The following is a 17,927-nucleotide window of genomic DNA, read 5'->3' as shown; positions in this document are numbered from 1 at the left end:
TATTCCTCCATGGATTGAGTGTTTGGATACTTTAACAGTATTTATATATCACTTTAACCTGCTTTATAATATAAAAGACATGAAAATGTCACTTTTCACAATATGGGACCTTTAAGTTATTAAATGAATATAATATGATGTATATAAATTAAAATCTGGCATTATGAAATATATTTATTTTTGTTTTGTCTTCTTTTTTTGTATCCGTTTGTACCTCTGTTAATGAGCATGTGTTCAAGGCATAATGACAGAGGAAAAAGATGAAGCTGTTGGGAGTATCAACATTTTCCTCAGATCTATTATAAAATTACGAAGAAAAACAATATACGACATAAAATTACAATATATTAACTTCTTATGCACGGAAAAATTAACTACCATGGCCTCCGCCATTTCTGACAACGTCAACAAACACGTTACAACTCGTAAACTCAGAGCTTTCAGAGACTTTCTACTTACACGGTCGTGAATACCACAAGAGGGGGGCATTCATATGGACTCTTCATGAACACGATAAACAAGACCCCATTTGAAGGCACCAATATACTGCTACCGGAAGAAAATTGGGACAAATTTAGAATGTTTACATTTAAAACTGTGTAATGGTCTAAATATTGTAATTTGTGAAATCACAAATTGCCAGAAATCCTGACGGCTTGTTTCAAAGACTCAGTTTCTGAATACGGGCTGTATGTATTTCTCCACAGATGGAGCGTTTTGATACTTTTACAGTATTTATACAGCAATTAAACCTGCTTTATAATATAAAAGACCTGAAAATCTAACTTTCTATATGGGACCTTTAAACCACTTGAGACAAAATAATTGATCAAGGTCAAGAAATGCTTTGGCCAACATGTTTAATACATTTTTCCTGTCTTGCCCTTCCTCTACATCCAGGAAATTAAACAAAAATAACCCCAAACAGTAAAATAACACATGATTAAAACGCTGTTAAAAACATTTACATTTGTATCTAGCAGTAGTGGCCGTTATTGGCTTGCCACTTGAGTCTTTGCCATCTTGAACCTGAACAGATTCCACAAGAATCGAGGCGAGGGTTCCCAAAAGTAGCTTAGCACCAAAATCACGGCTGGATTTTGCTCAGCAAATTATACTGGCTTTGTACTTTTAATACCAAAAGTAGGAATTTATAACCGTGGAAATTCTTTTGAGTTATTTCCCAACATTTAAAATCTGATTTACACCCACAAGAATAGAGGCAGTCTTTGTCGCTGCAGCAAGATTTAAACCACAAGTTCTTTTTGGGAAACCAAGCCTAGAACAGATCAATCCCACGTCTGTCGACATTTATATTAGAGTCATCTAACAGTATTGCGTTACATCTTCAGATCACCTGTGAGGTTTCATTTTGCGGTTATATAGGAGACACAACACATGCTTTAATCACCGTAGATGCAGGACACACACACACACACACACACACCGAGGCCGGAAAATCTCAAATATGCGACCCAGTCACATTGCTTCAGTGCTGCAACAATGGCTCTGTTCAGAAAGGAAAAAAATAATGCTCATACTTTGTGCTCATCTCAGGAAACAGAATCAGTTCAGGGAAGGAGGTAGCTACATAAATGTTGATCATTGATGCATAAATCTGAACCCCTCACACCGTTATGTGACGCAGTGCCGTCCAATCTGCCAAATACATCTTTAAACCGATGGAGGCTGTGTGCACACACTCAGAAGTCCTGAAGATTGGTGCAAGATTTGGAAAAAATACCCAAAGCCCTAACTATTTGGGACGACCTTGTATATTTTTCCATTTATGTGTGCTACTAATGAGGAAGCCTTACTCATAACAGTGTGCTTATGACTCCAACTAACCAAAAGATGTAATTTCTTATGAGACGTAGGGAATTTAGACAGTTATCAGGTCTTCTTTGATTTATGAAAACATAATACTTACTATTGTCATCACGTTTATCAGATGAAGATTATTACTTCCCTACAGGCCCAGGTGATGCATTACCAAAAAGAAAAAAAAATATATATACTGTAACTCCAGCCTTGCTCGTGTTGATTCACTGCTCAAACTGTCACTTCTAAACAGAGATGATTAAGATCTGTACAGAGGATAGAGAAAGGAAAGACGAAATCTACAAAAATAAGTATTTCTACATCAACATTTAAATGGGTCGTCCTCGCAAGACTTTCTTTTTACGTCACGAGAAAGGCGTCCAGTTTGAAACTCGTCTTCCAAAGACTGATTCTTGTCAGCAGACGAAAAAACATTTAAAAGCAAATAAAAAGCAGTAAAGTCAAAGCTGAATCCATGTCTGTCAACAGATGGTTGACCGAAGACGCTTCAAACATGCCGACGTAAGAGCTTGCACGCACAATCACATGCACATACACACAGACACGCACGCACAGCCCCAAAGCAGGCAGACAAACTTGGGGAAAAGCTGCTGTTTAGTAGACGTATAACACTCGACTCTCATGTTCAGCTCAGATTTGATGTAATCTGGAGTTTCCCTGCTATTTCAAAAAAAGTCAGGTGGGTTTCTAGTTAGTACGAGCAGAATATAAACTGCCCCACATGAGCAGATCGTTTAAATGTCCAGTTTTCTGACCTGCTCTGAAAACTGGAGATATTCAACAGTGTCTCTGTGAGGTCTCACCTCTCCCACACCAAACTAGATGCGCTGTTCCAGCAAGGGACCAAAAACCTACGAGCCCTCCCGCTAAAGCCATGACAAAAACATAAACCCCTACCTCACTACAACGCCGACCTTAAGAAAACCGTCATAGATGGAAGAGTGCACTGAGTGTGACCCCTGCAAATATTCCTAAGTGACAGTGAGTGACTAATAAACTCAACATCAAAAGTGACATAGATAAATGAGACTAATTTTCAAAGAACTCAGATGACTAGTGGTGACTTTTACTGATCTTTGCACGAAAACAAAGAGGACATAATTGGCTGTTAAAAAGAAGAGCCGTGGAGAAACTGGCTGTTACAATTAATGTGAAACTGAAGTGCTAAAAATGTCAAAACAAACAAAGAAAAATGGAAGCAGGAGCTTGATGAAAACCACGACAGCTCAGTAGCGTCTAACTGCGGCCCGACAACAGTGAAGGATTCAAAGGTGCTTTAGTTTTCGTCGTCTTCGTCGTCATCCTCGCTGATGAGGTATCCGCGGGCTCCGCTGTGGTGGGGAGGAGGCGAGGGAGGCGGGGAGGTCTTGTTGAAGAAGGGGAGACGGAAAGGGGGAGAGGGGGAGCGCTCCTCGCGGGTGGGACTGCTGTCGGGGCTCTGCCTTGGGCTGATGGCCTGAAGCATGCGGCCCTTCCCTTCCTTCAGCATGTGCTTCTGTGGAGGTCAGACACAAACATAATGAGATCATCTGTCATATCAACTGATGATACAACCAGTTTAATTTCATGAGACATGAAGGAGTTAAGAATTAAAACCCTGCTTCAAAGACTCAGAAGGGAAAAGTTCAGCGTCTATACACATCTATTTGGTTTGTGATGACCTTTTTGACATTGACCTCGGCTTTGTCCTTTTAAATTTGGCAACATTATATAAGCAAGGCTAGCTGTTTTCCTGTCTTTATGCTGGCTGTAGTTTCATATTTAACAGACAGTTACAGATAGTGTGGTATTAAATTTCTCATCTCTCAGCAATAAAGCAAATAATTATACTTCATAACATGAAAACTATTCCTTCAAGAAATTGTAATGTATGAATACAATCAAATCTTCTCAAATGTTGGGTCATTGGCATGAAATCTTATCAACTGGTTGTGTATGACCTAACAAAGATCTAAAATAGAAGTTAGGGCTGGGCAATATGACGATTTATATCGTCAAAACAATATGTCTATTGTATATATTTTTCTATAACATTTCTATCGCGATATAAATTAGGCCTATATTTATTCATTTCTTTCCCTATAATGTCACTTAAAACTGTTCCTTTTGCACTCAAGTTCTTAAAATTAGAAAATACTTATCAAGTATTTAATACAAAAATAGGCTTTACCATGTGGTTATTCAATATAGACTACTTATTTATTGAATTACCAGAAAACATGCTGTATGGTGGTATATATCGTAATCGAGATCTGAAATGACCTATATCGGAATAGATTTTGGCCATATCGCTCTGTCCTGATAGAAGTTACAGACGCATGCACAGTACTTTGCATGTTCTGTAAGCATACTAAAAGGTTTTTAGGTTGATGAATATTTTTCATACTTTACAGGCAGTCAGCTGTTACAGTCATACCAGTACACAGGTGGAACATAGTCACAAGTAAGTCCCAAGTCAAGTCAAAGTCCTTAACAAGTCATTATGCAGACTTTTATGCCGTTTTAAAATGTAATTAACTAATTAAAGTAGTATAGTAAATATACTGAAATAATGAATGCTTTTATAACTATGAATGTAATTATAACTTTTAAATAAATCAAGTGTGCCTTGGTATATAATTACACGTGTGTCACTGAGACAAATGTTTTCCAATTGGTGTGTGTCATAGATGATAAAGTCCTCCTTGCAACATGTCTCCCAGGCCATCAATAGTGTTAGAGGGATGTGTTCTTAGTGCTGCCTGATTAAAACAGTGATTAAAGACCAAACTAAACCAGCATCCTCACCAGAGCTCCCTCAGGGCCAAACATCTGCAGGAAGTTGCCGATGAACTCCCTGGATTTCTCCTCCCATTTCTGGATGAGGTCGATGCTCTTCTCCTCTACCTTCTGGACGAACTCTTTGCTCTTCTCCTCCACGTCACGTACCTTCCTCTTCACCTTGTCCACGCGCTCCTGCAAGTGGTACTTCTTCTCCTGATAAAGAGTGAGGACAGCAGAAAGAAGATGAGGTGTGTAACTGCCACATATTCAACTTGAATTACCGCCTTCACATAACAAGCTCCGTCGCCGTCACACCGACACTCGCACAGTTAAACCAAAGCAAAGTTTCGTACGTTAATGAAGCTGACATTGAGTTCCTTTGCCGTGTATCCTCTCTGCAGGTTGCGTCTGACGTACACGTCGTAGTCACGGACTATGCGTGTGATGATGTCGGAGGTGGAGATGCCCTCTGTCCGCTGGGTGGGAGCGAACATACCTGTGGAGGGCAGAGGGTGATGAAAAGGTCAGTAGTCACCAGATACAAAAGTATGAACAGTTAACCCTTCATTTATATGTTTGTGTGAATGTGTGTCTGCCTGCATTGATTTATGTTCTAAAATACATATTGGGGAGGATACATCATTGTTAGGACTATATACTGTATTCCACTGACCCATGTTTCTTGTAATTTTGAAGTAACAACACTAAGAAAATGGATCAAAATGTGTTTTTACAGTACTATGCAGTGCCACACGTGCATTGGAACTAGTAGTAAATGCTGAACTGGATCCTGTAATTACTTGCGTACCACACCAACACTCTTGGTTACTCACCAGCTTCCTTGATGTGCTTGTACACGTCATCACTGCCAGCTGAGGAGTATGGGATGTCGTCGTGGGCCACAAAGTCAATCTGGAGACAACACACATACACAGTAGATTCACATCTACAAATTGTACAAAAATACACAAAGAAACGGCAGGGCAGAGGTTACAGAGGATCAGAGCATGGAGGCTTGCCAACTCATTCTTTTAGATTATTCTATTTTCTCAACTCAAGATTTCAATGAATAAACAGGCAGAGTATCTCTAATTATGTTGTTTTGTCTTTTAACTCAGGTGTTTCTCTGTTGCATCCACTCACGCGATGTTTTTTGAGGAACTCTGGCGATAACGTCCAGGGAGCGTTTCGCACTACTTCGTCCACGTAGCGGCAATGTCTGATGGCATCGTATCGCTCGTCCTCGTTCATCACTGTGAAGCCCTTGTATTTGTGGGTCAGGTCATCACTGCACACTTTGAATAGTAAAAACAAACACAGAAATGTTTTTAAAATGATGGAGGGGGAAAGCACTCTGATCTACTGTTATTTCAGCTTACTATTTTTACTGTATTGCAATGAAAAACAGCTTTGTTTACCCTTTCCATTATTATAAGAAAGACCTATCAAAACTACTCAGAAGAAGCAGGTGGTGGACGACAATCATAAGATGTATCAAATGACCTCAGAACATCCAGTAATATCTCACAATATCCCAGTTAAGTTTCCTTATCTTGCACTATTAATTATCAGAACTGGAACTGTCTTGATTGTCTTCCTGTTCACACTTACAAAAGAACCAGCTGATAAAGGGTATGCTGCTGTGAAAGCTGGACACACACCGTCACACACTTACCTCCTACGATGAGGTGTGTATTTGGGAAGAGGCACTTAGCCTGCATGAGCGCTCTGGCGTGACCTGAGTGGAAAACGTCAAAGATGCCATCTGCATACACCCGCACCGGTCTTTCAACTAGACGGGGACAGGATGAAACATGCAGAGATAGATTTATTTATTCTGTACAGACTAAAATTGTATGAGTTTGTTCATATTCATGACTGTACTCAAGACTGAGAGGAAATTTATTGATACTGGGGAAAAAAAGAAAGGAGAATATGTATAAGAGAAACATGAGTTGAAAGGTTTCTTAAGACCAAGAAGCATCAATCAGAGTGAGAAATTGTCAAAGAAAGTCATACTAAAGGACAGATTGAAAGAATCAGACCCACGTTTTGTTCCCCTCTTTGCCTCTTCCATGGTGACTCTCTCATAGGGTTTACCATCAGCTGGCACCAGCTCATCTGCGAAAGGTGCAGGGTGCTTTAAACCCTAAAAGACGCATACCGACAGAAGGGGAAGATGTTAGTGATCAAGGAAGTTTTCCATTTATTCACACAAAAATGTATAGCTGGACACCATAGTGAATAATCTTCTCTTCCCTGGTTGGATAAAGTAAAATCATCACGTTCTTATTTCGTAATGTTCTTTCCTGGAACGATCTGATCATGTGGAAATCAAGCGTGTTGATGTTGGGGTTACGGAGCGGATGTCATTTTTTAAGCACACTAACTCATCAGCCGACATAAAGGCTGAGACACGACGATTCAGACCTCTGTAGAGAAAATACCTTTTATATAATTGTGGTGAAAAAACTGTGGGAGACTTTAAACTCTTCACCCTTCTATTGGTAAATCAAGCCAAGCAAGCACAAACACGCTGCTCAATGACAGCCAAAGAACACAGCTGACTCACCACAGTACATCTGGGGATTTTCCCAAGCCTCTCTCCCTCCTCGGTCTCCCGATTGGAGCCCTCTCTTCTCCTCTTTCTGGACAGCAGCAGCCCGCTGGAGCTTTGGGCCTCCATCTGTGTCAAATGCCAAGACAAACGCAATTAAAACACTGCTGCATACTTCACATGCACCATGCACTGCTTTGCCATCTTCTAGCATGATTAAAAAGGGACACATAGATGCAGACACTCAGTTTTACTCTGTATAATGTGCCCACATTGTAGACATGAACTGTATGTATTATAATTACAGTACGCATTATATAGCATACAGAACTGAGACGGTAAATCGAGACGATAGTGAGGTTATGGCAGGGGACATTTCCTGAGTCAACCTTGACCCAGTAACAGAGGGAGAACACAGTATGTGACTCGGCACAATGAATCACCAGGAAGAATTGGATGGAAAAATAGCAGCTTTCACGAACACACACATGAAGGTCAACTGGAAATTAAAATAAAACCATCTGTGTCTTCAACATAAAACATATTGTTCCTAACATACAGAACATGAACCATGTACAGCCTGCTGTTATTCTGCTGATATTTCCAAAAATCAAGGGTGACTAAGATTAAGTTAACGTCACATTTGGCATCATGGGATCGTGACGATTTCAGCTGACGACAAAATGTTGTATAGGATTTCAACAAGCTCAACATCCTGGGTATCTGTACTCGATATCATAAAGTAGGGTTGAAAATAACTCATCACTTTGATCATTGCTTAATCTAGAGCTGCAACGATTAATCAATTAATTGTCAATTATTAAATTAATCAGCAACTACTTTGATAATCAATTAATTGTTTTTTACGTGATTTTTAAAGAAACAAAAGTCAAAATTTTCTCATTCCAGCTTGTTAAATGTGAATATTTTCTGGTTTCTTTACTCCTCTGTGACAGTAAACTGAATATCTTTGAGTTGTGGACAAAACGAGACATTTGAGGACGTCATTTTGGGCTTTGGGAAACACTGATGATTGACCTTTTTTCACCTTTAATCAACAATGAAAATAATCGTTAGCTGCAGCCCTAGCTTAATCTGCTGATAATTTCACATACACCAAGCCCAACATCTTGAAATATCTTGTTTTGTCCACAAAACACTCAAAAAACCCAACAATACAAAACAAGAACAAAACTAAGAAAAGCAGTAACTTCTCACATTGTAGAAGCTGGGACCATTAGTTATTTATGCTTAACTTTATGATTAATCAATTATCAAAATAGTTGCAGATTAATCTTAATCAACTATGCAGCACCAAATAAACCTGGAAGAGTCCAAGTTCAATTATCAGTGTCTTAATTAGAGTCTATAACGGTCCTGTGTATCCTGGTAGAATAAGACTGGGACCTAAAATAGTCTTTGGATTTCAACCTCACATTAAATTCTCTAAACAGAATTTCAAACACCCTCAAAGATCCTTCGTAGAGATCCCTCTATGAACGATGAAGGGACATCCACCCTATCTGTTCATATTTAGAGAAGCAATAGAAACTACTGTTGGTATCCTATCACAAGGGTTCCTGTGTTATGGGTCATCACACTTTATATTCCACACATTCCATCACGCCACCAAAAAATGAAGCCACAGGTCATTAACGGGAGGGGTTCATTATTTTGAAATGCCTAGCCTCGTCGCTTCTTTAACTTGTTATTACGTCTTAACAACCCTTGGCTGTACTGTAGCTGCTTTGTCAGTTATGAAAGTGTGACTCAGTGCAACGGGCGACAGACGTGGCAGTACACGATCCTGTTGGTGACATCTACCCGATCCAACGCTGGCCATTTCAACCAATGACCCTCGGCCTCTTTCTCCTGCCAACAGCTGAGGACTGAGAATGAAAAGCCCTGCAGGTCTCTCACACATGCACTGACAGAAGAGATTTACATGTACTGCACACGCCATCATAACTGAAACAGGCTGCTATAAAAAGAAAGCAACAAAAGGACAGTGCAAAGTCTTGTTTAACCAGACGCTTTGCAAAAGAGGTCCATGATAGCCCGTGCAACCTTATTTAATAAGGCTCTAAATAAAAATCAGAGCATTCTTAGTGAATAAGATTTATATTTATAGTAGGTAAAAGTAGGTATCGCAAGTAATATCGTTATCGCGACACTCAGCAACGTTATCGCATATTGCATATTGCATATTGCATATTGCATATTTTCCTTATATCCTGCAGCCCTAATTTGAAGCTTCATGGAGCAGCACGGCGTGGCTGACATGTTCTTCTGTCTATCTGTCTCCATCTCCCCCGTTTCAGTAGCCGGGACAGCACCGCTGCCACATTACTGCACACATGCACCCTTACACACAACATAACTAATAATGATTAATGTTGAATATGAATTATGAATAATGTTGTGGGATTATTCCTTATTTCATGGGCTATTTGGGGATTGTACACTGTATATTATCACATACTTATATGTATGAAAGAAAAACGAAGCATTGGAATAGTGATTTGATGGTTGAATACCATGGCAGCTGTCGAAGCTTCAAAGCATTTGGGTCAGCCCTATAACTAATAAATATTTTCATTACTGATTAATCTGGTAATTCTTTTCTACATTCATTTTTAATCATAAATTCCTCAAAAATCCAGAAAATTGTGTAAAATTCCCATCACAATTTCCCAGAGCCCCAGGTGAAGTTTTTTTTTTTTTTTTTAATTGCTTCTTTAGATCAACCTACGGTCCAAAACCCAAAGGTATTATATTTAAAAATCACATAAAAACAGCAAAGCTGGCACCAGATAATGTTGGTCATTTTGTTTGAAAAATAAAAAAGACTCAAAATTCATCAATGATCAAAACAGTTGCCAATTAATTTTCTATTGACTAATCGATCATTTGTGATAGGATATGTGAAATAACATATGCTGATCACGCAATAATTATATAATTATCTGAAGGTCACTTTGCGCAATAATATGGCAATACTGTAATCTGGCAAAACTGTCATCTCATCAATATACATATTGTATTTTTTCTTTTATATTGTATTATCTTTTATATTTATATTGCACTTACTAAAGTACTTACTGTAAACTGTCCTTTGTGTGTGGACATTGGAGATCCATCAAAAAAGTCACCATTGTATTCTGTTATTGTACTTGTAAAGTTGGTGCAATAACAAAAAGTACAGTAAAGTTAAAATGCGTAAATCAGATGTCTATTGTGTTATAAGACTATAAGGCCACTGGAATCCTTTTTCCTGGCCTCCGGATGGTTCCCCGGACCACACTTTGAGAACCACAGCCTTCAACTGCATTTCACACAATGTTCCCGATGTCTGCTTTATCACTTACTGAAACAATATCATTTATATAACATCAACACAGACATGCCACAAGTTAACTTGAGGTAGCACAACACACAAACGCCCCCTGGACTCACAGTTAATGACAGAAGTTAATTCAGTGACTATAACTGATGTTGTTCTGCTGCTTGTTCAGATTATGATTAAATCCTGGCTTACTTAAAATCAATATGCTAACTAGCATGTTATCTAACAGCTACTTTATGCGTCTGCTCACTTACTGTTCAGTCTTTAGTCCTGGATGCTGCTCTGCAGGAGTGGGCGGCTTCCTGACCTCGCACTGCAAAGAGAAGCTAGCTGCTAGCTACCGTCGAATGCTAGCTAGCAAGCTAGAAGCTAGCTTTAGCCGTTAGCTCGCTGGTTAGCTGTTAGCTGACAACCGGAAACAACGGTTAAGTACTTTAGGAGCTATCCCGGTAGACCGACGCCCTGGAGCTCCTCGCTGTGTTGCTGGCTGAATACTGCAACTACTAGCAGGAAGGACAAAGTAGGAGCAGTTGACAGCTTGTACTACAACGCTGACAGGTCAACAACCCGGGAACTACAAAACCTCCGACATCCTTAAAGGAAGTGACGTAATAACGAATCGGGTGTTTCCGGTGTTTGTATCGTGCTGCCACCTAGTGGAGATGAGCCAGAAGAGAAGGACACTTCAATAATGTGTTCATAATCAAGTAACATGCTTTCAACATATGCAATTATTATTAATTACAAAGGTAATTATGGAGTAAAATATGTTCTGTTTATGGATAATACTTCTCTCATGTAGGCTATAAACCGTTTTTGTAGATGTATGCATTGCTCACACATTCAAATAGGCTACTATGCAACAATTTCCAACACCACAATACAGTAATTTTAGTTTAAAAGTAGTTTACCTTAATCTTCTTTTTAATTTTTTTTTTTTTTAGTTTTTATTTAAGGTTAAAGGAATACATACACATACTTGTAAAGGGACTTACAGACAGCAGCAACAACATATATAAACAAAAAAAAGAAACATAAGAAAAAGAAAAGAAAAAAGTACTACCCGTTGTAATAGTGCAGTGTCAAGAGATAAGTTCATATTCATATACATACAACCAACCTCATTTATAGATATATATACATACAGTATATACATATGTCTATATCTACACGCGCATTCATATACATATCCACTTAGACACATTCGCTTACACAATTATCTATTCTATTAAACAGACAAAAAAAGAACATATTTACATCCCTTTAGTTGACCTTTATCGACATTATTTATTTATTAATTTTGTTTAACTCCAATCCTCACCCTGACTCAAAGTATCCCACCCACGCTCAAAAATTATATTCTGTTCTTTATTTCTATTAACATCCTTCTCAAGAACTGATGTTTCAAAAACATTTTGAAACGTTCAGTGTTTAATTGCTGTCTTTTTATAGCTGTAAATGTTGCGCACTAGAGTCAAGTTATCATTTTCAAATAATATAACAAATACAGGCTTGATTGTAAGAATAATATTCATATATGTATATTGAAATATGAATAAATGCTTGTGTAAAAACCACTATTGTTAAGACAACTTCAATCTGGGTCTAGTATGGAGAGCAGTGGTGGGATGTAGGCTAACTATGTACATTTACTCAAATTCTAGGTACTTGTACTTGAGTATTATATATTATGCATCTTTTAAGCCTTTAATTTAGCCCAGCACAGAATACAGAGTACATTATCTGCCTTAGAGGTATTAAAAGTTTTATTTTGAACGGCACTTAGTATTCAGAAAGACAAGAAAAAAGAAGCAAAGAAGATGAAAACAAAGGAAACCATGCTTAACAAAATATATACTATGCCTTGCAAAAGTGAACCTTCACAAAATAGTCAAAATTGATGAAGTGAAATGAAAGAGAAAAATTAAAAATATTCTAAAAATTAAAAAACTGAAAAGTGGTGCATGCACATGTATTCCCCCCCCTTTGCTATGAAGCCCCTAAATAAGATCTGGTGCCACCAATGATCTTCAGAAGTCACATCATTAGTTAAATAAAGTCCACGTGTGCAATCTAAGTGTCACATGATCTCAGTATATACACAGCTGTTCTGAAAGGTCCCAGAGTCTGCAGCACCACTAAGCAAGCGGCACCATGAAGACCAAGGAGGTCTCCAGCTAGGTCAGGGAATAAGTTCTGGAGAAGTACAGAGCACGGTTGGGTTCTAAAAAAATATCCGAAACTTTGAAAATCCCACGGAGCACCACTAAACCCATTATTACAGAATGGAAATAATACGGCAAGGCTGACACCATTGCTAAACCTTGTCTGGCCCTATATACTGTGCATTCGGACCAACTTATGACCAGCTGCAATCAGCTGAGTGAAGGCTACATCATGGCCCATACACGGTCCTGCTCTGGCAACCACATCTTGACCACCCACAGACCATTTGACTGAAGAACTGCACATTTTCTTCTGCAGCAAGCAAGAGAGAAATGTCATCCAAATACACCATCAATCTTTAACATGCATAGTGGTAACCTGGCCCAAGCACAGAGGGAGCATAGCTTTGGAATGAAGGGTCTAAGAGCTGAAATCATTACTCTTGTGTCCTGCAGAGAGCTCCAGGACAAGTTGTAATTTCACTTGAAGATCTGAGGCGCTCAAGTTATGATGATTGATACCCTGAAGGTGGTGGTGGAAGTTGTGCAACAAAAGCTGCTGTACATTAATGCAGCTATTCTGTGGTCCCTATTCGATATTGGTTCGACTTGAAATAAAGAACAGAGAGTAATAAGCTTTTAAGAAGTATTTAATGCCACCAAGGAGAATGATTGTCTTATCACAGGTAATCATCTCTTGAAAATGTGTTTTAATATACTGTAACTAACAGCCTGGATGTAAGATTCTTGCGACATAATTTTTCCATCACAAAATAATTGAGATATGATTTAGAATCTCATTCATTATTGTAAACCCTTTGTAACATGCACTGTTTTGTCATTTTTAAAGACATTGCAGCAACTAATGGCTCAATTTGTTTATCAAACATAGCCAATATGTAGAAGTAATATACAAGTGTTACTACAAAAATAATGAAAGATAATGTCAGACTCCAATTGTTTTTTGCCCTACTTCTGAAGTTGATTTATTTAGTGAGGAAGCTGTTTGTCTCAGCGTTCAGGTAAAATAAATGTATATCATTTAAAAGTAACAAATGCCTTTACCCTTCCATTTTTGTCATGTACACAGAGCAATTACAGTATGATGTTCACCATTAGCCACCTGGCAGAGCCGCCATAGACTCCCTGTCTCCTTCTGGCACTCTTTGATCGTAGCCTCACCTGCTGGTTTGAAGGATAGCATTTGCTTCGCTGTTGAAATTACAAACACTGAGCAAAAAAATGTACCTGGCTGAGCTGAGGTAGGAGGGGCAGCCAAAACAAACACAGAGGCACAGAGCATTTGACTCTAATTGGTCACACCATACATCATCATTTACTACCATCTGTAATCTCTAATGCAGCCTGTTCACACTTGTAGAAATATATGGTTGTGAATATAACATGTGGTTTCACATACGCCCCCAGCACATTACATTCTGGATCACTTGTAATAGTTTGACACTTGGACCTACACTGGGGTCCTGATCTAAAAAAAGAAAAATGCTTCCAAACACTTTAATATAGTTTGTTTTTGTGAACATCCCAACATTTTGACAGGAAAGACACTCAGTATAAGACAAGTGAAAAAAAGGTTCTGGTGGGAATGACCTTTGACATTTATTCAAATAGCAACTTTATAATGTGTTATATGCTTTCAGAAATATGTGTTCAATGCAGAAACTAATAAAAGTGGTGTTTTGAAGTCTGTAAACAGCAATTTCCATGGTTGTGATACAGTGACCAGCCCATAATTCTTGCATATTTCTTGAGGACTTAAACAGCAGTTGACTCGACTCGCCCTCTATTTTTTGACTGGAAGTTAAAAGGACATATCCAGCTGTTTTGGGACAGAGGGTTAATTTTTACCTTCCAGGCATGTTTTGTCAAGAATTAGGCCACAGTAGCACGACGCATATCGCCATGTTTTGCATATTTGGTCCATGAAACAAAACATTTTCGTTTGGCAGCTATAGATTTAGGAAGAGGATGTGTTTTTTAATGCATACATTCACTGATGGCTTCATCCAGGACTATGACCCCCATAGAAAGAGTTAAGAAAATGGACTGCCTGTGCACCCAGTAGGTGCCCTGCTGTTACAGGACTGTTTCTTGTGGCTTTACAAGGAGTCACATTTTGTTTGAAGTTGGTCTTTTTACTGCTGGTTCATGCTCAGTGTGCTAATGAGCTCTTCCACGTCTCAACAGAACATACATGAGGGGTGGAGTTAGACCTACTCGCAGCTCAGTGGCCAATGGAGAGGCTCCAGTATTAACAGCAGTATTTATGAACAGCTATGTTGTGCAGCAGATTAGACCTGGACAGGGGAGATGCAACAACAGGTGAGCACGTTTCTTATTCATTCTAGTAGCCAAGTCAAGTTTACAAGTAGAGCTGTTCAAATTAGGCAACCTTTAAGGTTACTTTTGAGTGTTTTTTAACCTTTTTTATGCATTCAATATGCATTATGTATACATATTTAATATGCTATTGTGAACAACAGCAGTGATGTAAGACAGAATTCAAAATTATTGAAGTTTTGTGTGATGTTGCAATTGCAGATATCAAGGATGATTTCCCAGGTGTCCCTGTTGAGGGCGCTATGCTATGTGCTGCTAATGCCAGGTTTGTCTAAGTAAAATACATGCGATTCTTCTTCTTTCATCTGACCTTTATGTAGGAGTTAAAACCATACCAATGAATAGCTGAATGAGATTGAAAGTTCACATAGTCACAAGTTGACTGTCTCCTTTAGTTGCTGTGTAATGCTTTGCAGAGTGAAGTGTTATGTTGTTTGTGGTGTTTAATATATTCTCTGCCTCCCCCCAGGTTTGTTAGAAGCAATGTCTCTGATGAACATAAAGAATCCTGGAGGTATTTAATCTGCCATCTTCTTACAGATTGTAATCAATGTGATACAAGTCTATTTTTATATTTAAGTTGTTATTTAAGGGCTGAATAGTACCTTTACTGAACTAAATGCACAAGTGAATGTATTTCAAGTCACAAAAGTAATTAGTTAAAGTGCAGCTATTTCTGGAGAGACACTGGCACTTTATACTTTTATAACTGGCACTAACTTTCTTCATACAAATAATAGTTATCCTGTAATTCTATGGGATTTTAAATGCCCCTGCTAATCCTGAAATTTGGAAAACTAAAAATACACTCTCACAATACATTTTTGAGTGATTAAAAACAAAACATCTTACAAATTGGAATTTAAATTGCAATTTTTTCCCCCTTATGAATCCTGATTTTGTGTTCTTCCACAGGGAATCAGGTTAACATTGATCCTGCTCGGGCACATGATTTCTTGACTAATTCTCGACCTAAGAGGAACATTGACCAAAAGTGGTACCGAGGCGCTCCCGATTTCCAGTCCTACTACCGCTACTACAACAGTATTGGACACGTTGAAGGAGTAAGTTGAGGTTCTTGTTTGTGTGGTTCTACTTTTATTAATCTGTTCAGCCCAAAAACTTGTTTTCATTTCCTCTCTGATGTGTTTCTCAATCAGATCTACGAGATCGACAGGATCAGGATGTTGTATCAGCAGATGCGTCACTTGGAGTTGACCTATGGCCCAGATGCCTCCCATTACCAAAGTGTGATGGGTGTGTTGACTAGCACCGCAGCACCAACTACTACCACTCAGCCCCCTCCACCGCCAACCACCGCCGCTCCTACACCAGACCCTCTGGAGAACGCTCAGAGGGTCTATCTGTGTAACCCCAAAGACCCACTGTGCAAACCTCAGATCGTCTACCTGCCAACAGGGGCTGTTGCAGTACTGTGTGACCCACGAGTCAACCCTGCCTGCAGGCCCAAAACAGAGGAGGAGATAAAAGCTGCTGCTCCTCCCCAACCACCCCCAGCTCCTCCTGCTCCCAAAAAGTCTGTCCCACCTCCACCTCCCCCTCCTCCTGCTGTCTCTGCTAAAGCTATGGAGTACGACTGTGATCCGTACTGGGACCCCGACTGCCTCGTCGATCACCCTCCCCGCCCCGACCAGGAAACATCCGCACCAGAGGCACCCGCTGAAGAGAAAGTGGAGAAAGAGGAAGTAGCAAAAGCTGAGGAAATTGTCCCTGAAGCACCAGCTGACGAGCAAACTCCTTACTTTGACCCTTATGATTTCAAACGTGACCTTTATGACCCCTTTCGTTATGCCAATGCAGCTCCTGAACCATAGTAAAAACAAAGCGCTTAAGAAATGATAGCCATCTATGCAGGGTAAGACTACAAAATGAAATCACAAGACCAAACCAAGGCAAGACTGTGAGCAAATCCACATTAAAAACAACGCAAATCATCAGATGTTGTACAGGACAGACTTGGAAACAATGCTTTTTTTTCTTGCTCATAGTTTTTCCACATGACAAACCACATTATGATTTGTATGGGTGTTCATAAGAAATGCACAAATACTTTTGTGTGGAATACAAACAATAAAAAATAATGAAAATGAATTGACTAATGGTATTAAATATGTATGATTTTATATTTCATTTTAGTTTGTTATTCTGAGGCATTGGCATTACATGGGTTTGAAAACAAAAAAAGGAAATGTACCTCATTTCCGGCGACCATTTAATTTTTTTTAACATATGTTTGACAATTATAGTTAGTAGTTCCTTTGGAAATTAAGATTTTTCTTGAAATACATATGATCAGTTAATAAAATAATAATATTATTAATAATAATAATAATAATAATAATAATAATAATAACAATAATAGTAATATTTTGACCTAACAGTATACAAAATAGCTAAATTCCCTCAATTTCAGGCAGCTTCAACATGAATAAAATCTGCTTACATGTTAAGTGATCAGTAATAATAATCCAGTAGTATAATTCTTTTTTTTTAATTTAGCACTATGGAATTGGACATTCTGCAGTATAAAACCTTCTATACTTCTCTCTTCTATTTCTCTAGGAATATTCATTATTAATACCCTAATAAACTTTTAATGCACTTTTACTTGTTATGGATTATTTTGTAGTATTGATCCTGTTACTTAAAGGTCTCATATTGTAAAAAGTGAGATTTTCATGTCTTTTATATTATAACGCAGGTTTAAGTGCTCTATAAATATTTTTAAATGATCAAAACGCTCAATATACGGAGAAATACACACAGCCCGTATTTAGTAATTTTGCGTTTGAAACAAGCTGTGAGGATTTCTGTCCATTTGTGATGTCACAAATATACAATATTTAGATCATTACACGGTTTTAAACTTAAA

General features: G+C 38.5%; 2 protein-coding genes across 3 annotated transcripts; one reads left to right on the top strand and one right to left on the bottom strand.

The window, feature by feature from the left end:
• Nucleotides 1–843: 843 nt before the first annotated feature.
• Nucleotides 844–11,106, bottom strand: pcyt1aa (phosphate cytidylyltransferase 1, choline, alpha a). Its single transcript, XM_037787720.1, has 9 exons — nt 10,763–11,106; nt 7,178–7,291; nt 6,655–6,754; nt 6,281–6,397; nt 5,749–5,900; nt 5,439–5,517; nt 4,959–5,101; nt 4,630–4,818; nt 844–3,337 (listed from the first exon to the last, which is right to left on the bottom strand). Exons 2-9 carry the CDS (start codon nt 7,289–7,291, stop codon nt 3,119–3,121), a joined length of 1,113 nt encoding a protein of 370 aa, XP_037643648.1. The 5' UTR covers nt 10,763–11,106; the 3' UTR covers nt 844–3,118.
• A 3,738-nt stretch (nt 11,107–14,844) lies between these two features.
• On the top strand, nt 14,845–17,146 carry and3 (actinodin3). 2 transcript variants are annotated; one of them, XM_037788231.1, is made up of 5 exons: nt 14,845–15,016; nt 15,236–15,299; nt 15,504–15,548; nt 15,950–16,098; nt 16,195–17,146. In XM_037788231.1, exons 1-5 carry the CDS (start codon nt 15,005–15,007, stop codon nt 16,867–16,869), a joined length of 945 nt encoding a protein of 314 aa, XP_037644159.1. In that variant the 5' UTR covers nt 14,845–15,004; the 3' UTR covers nt 16,870–17,146. The 2 variants fall into 2 exon arrangements, with proteins under 2 accessions (XP_037644159.1, XP_037644158.1); XM_037788230.1 differs by lacking the exon at nt 14,845–15,016 and having other exon boundaries at nt 15,115–15,299.
• The last annotated feature ends 781 nt before the right edge of the window (nt 17,147–17,927 follow it).

The sequence above is a fragment of the Sebastes umbrosus genome, chromosome 12, assembly GCF_015220745.1.
Source record: "Sebastes umbrosus isolate fSebUmb1 chromosome 12, fSebUmb1.pri, whole genome shotgun sequence".
NCBI lineage: Eukaryota > Metazoa > Chordata > Actinopteri > Perciformes > Sebastidae > Sebastes > Sebastes umbrosus.
This window is presented reverse-complemented; position numbering and strand designations above follow the sequence as displayed.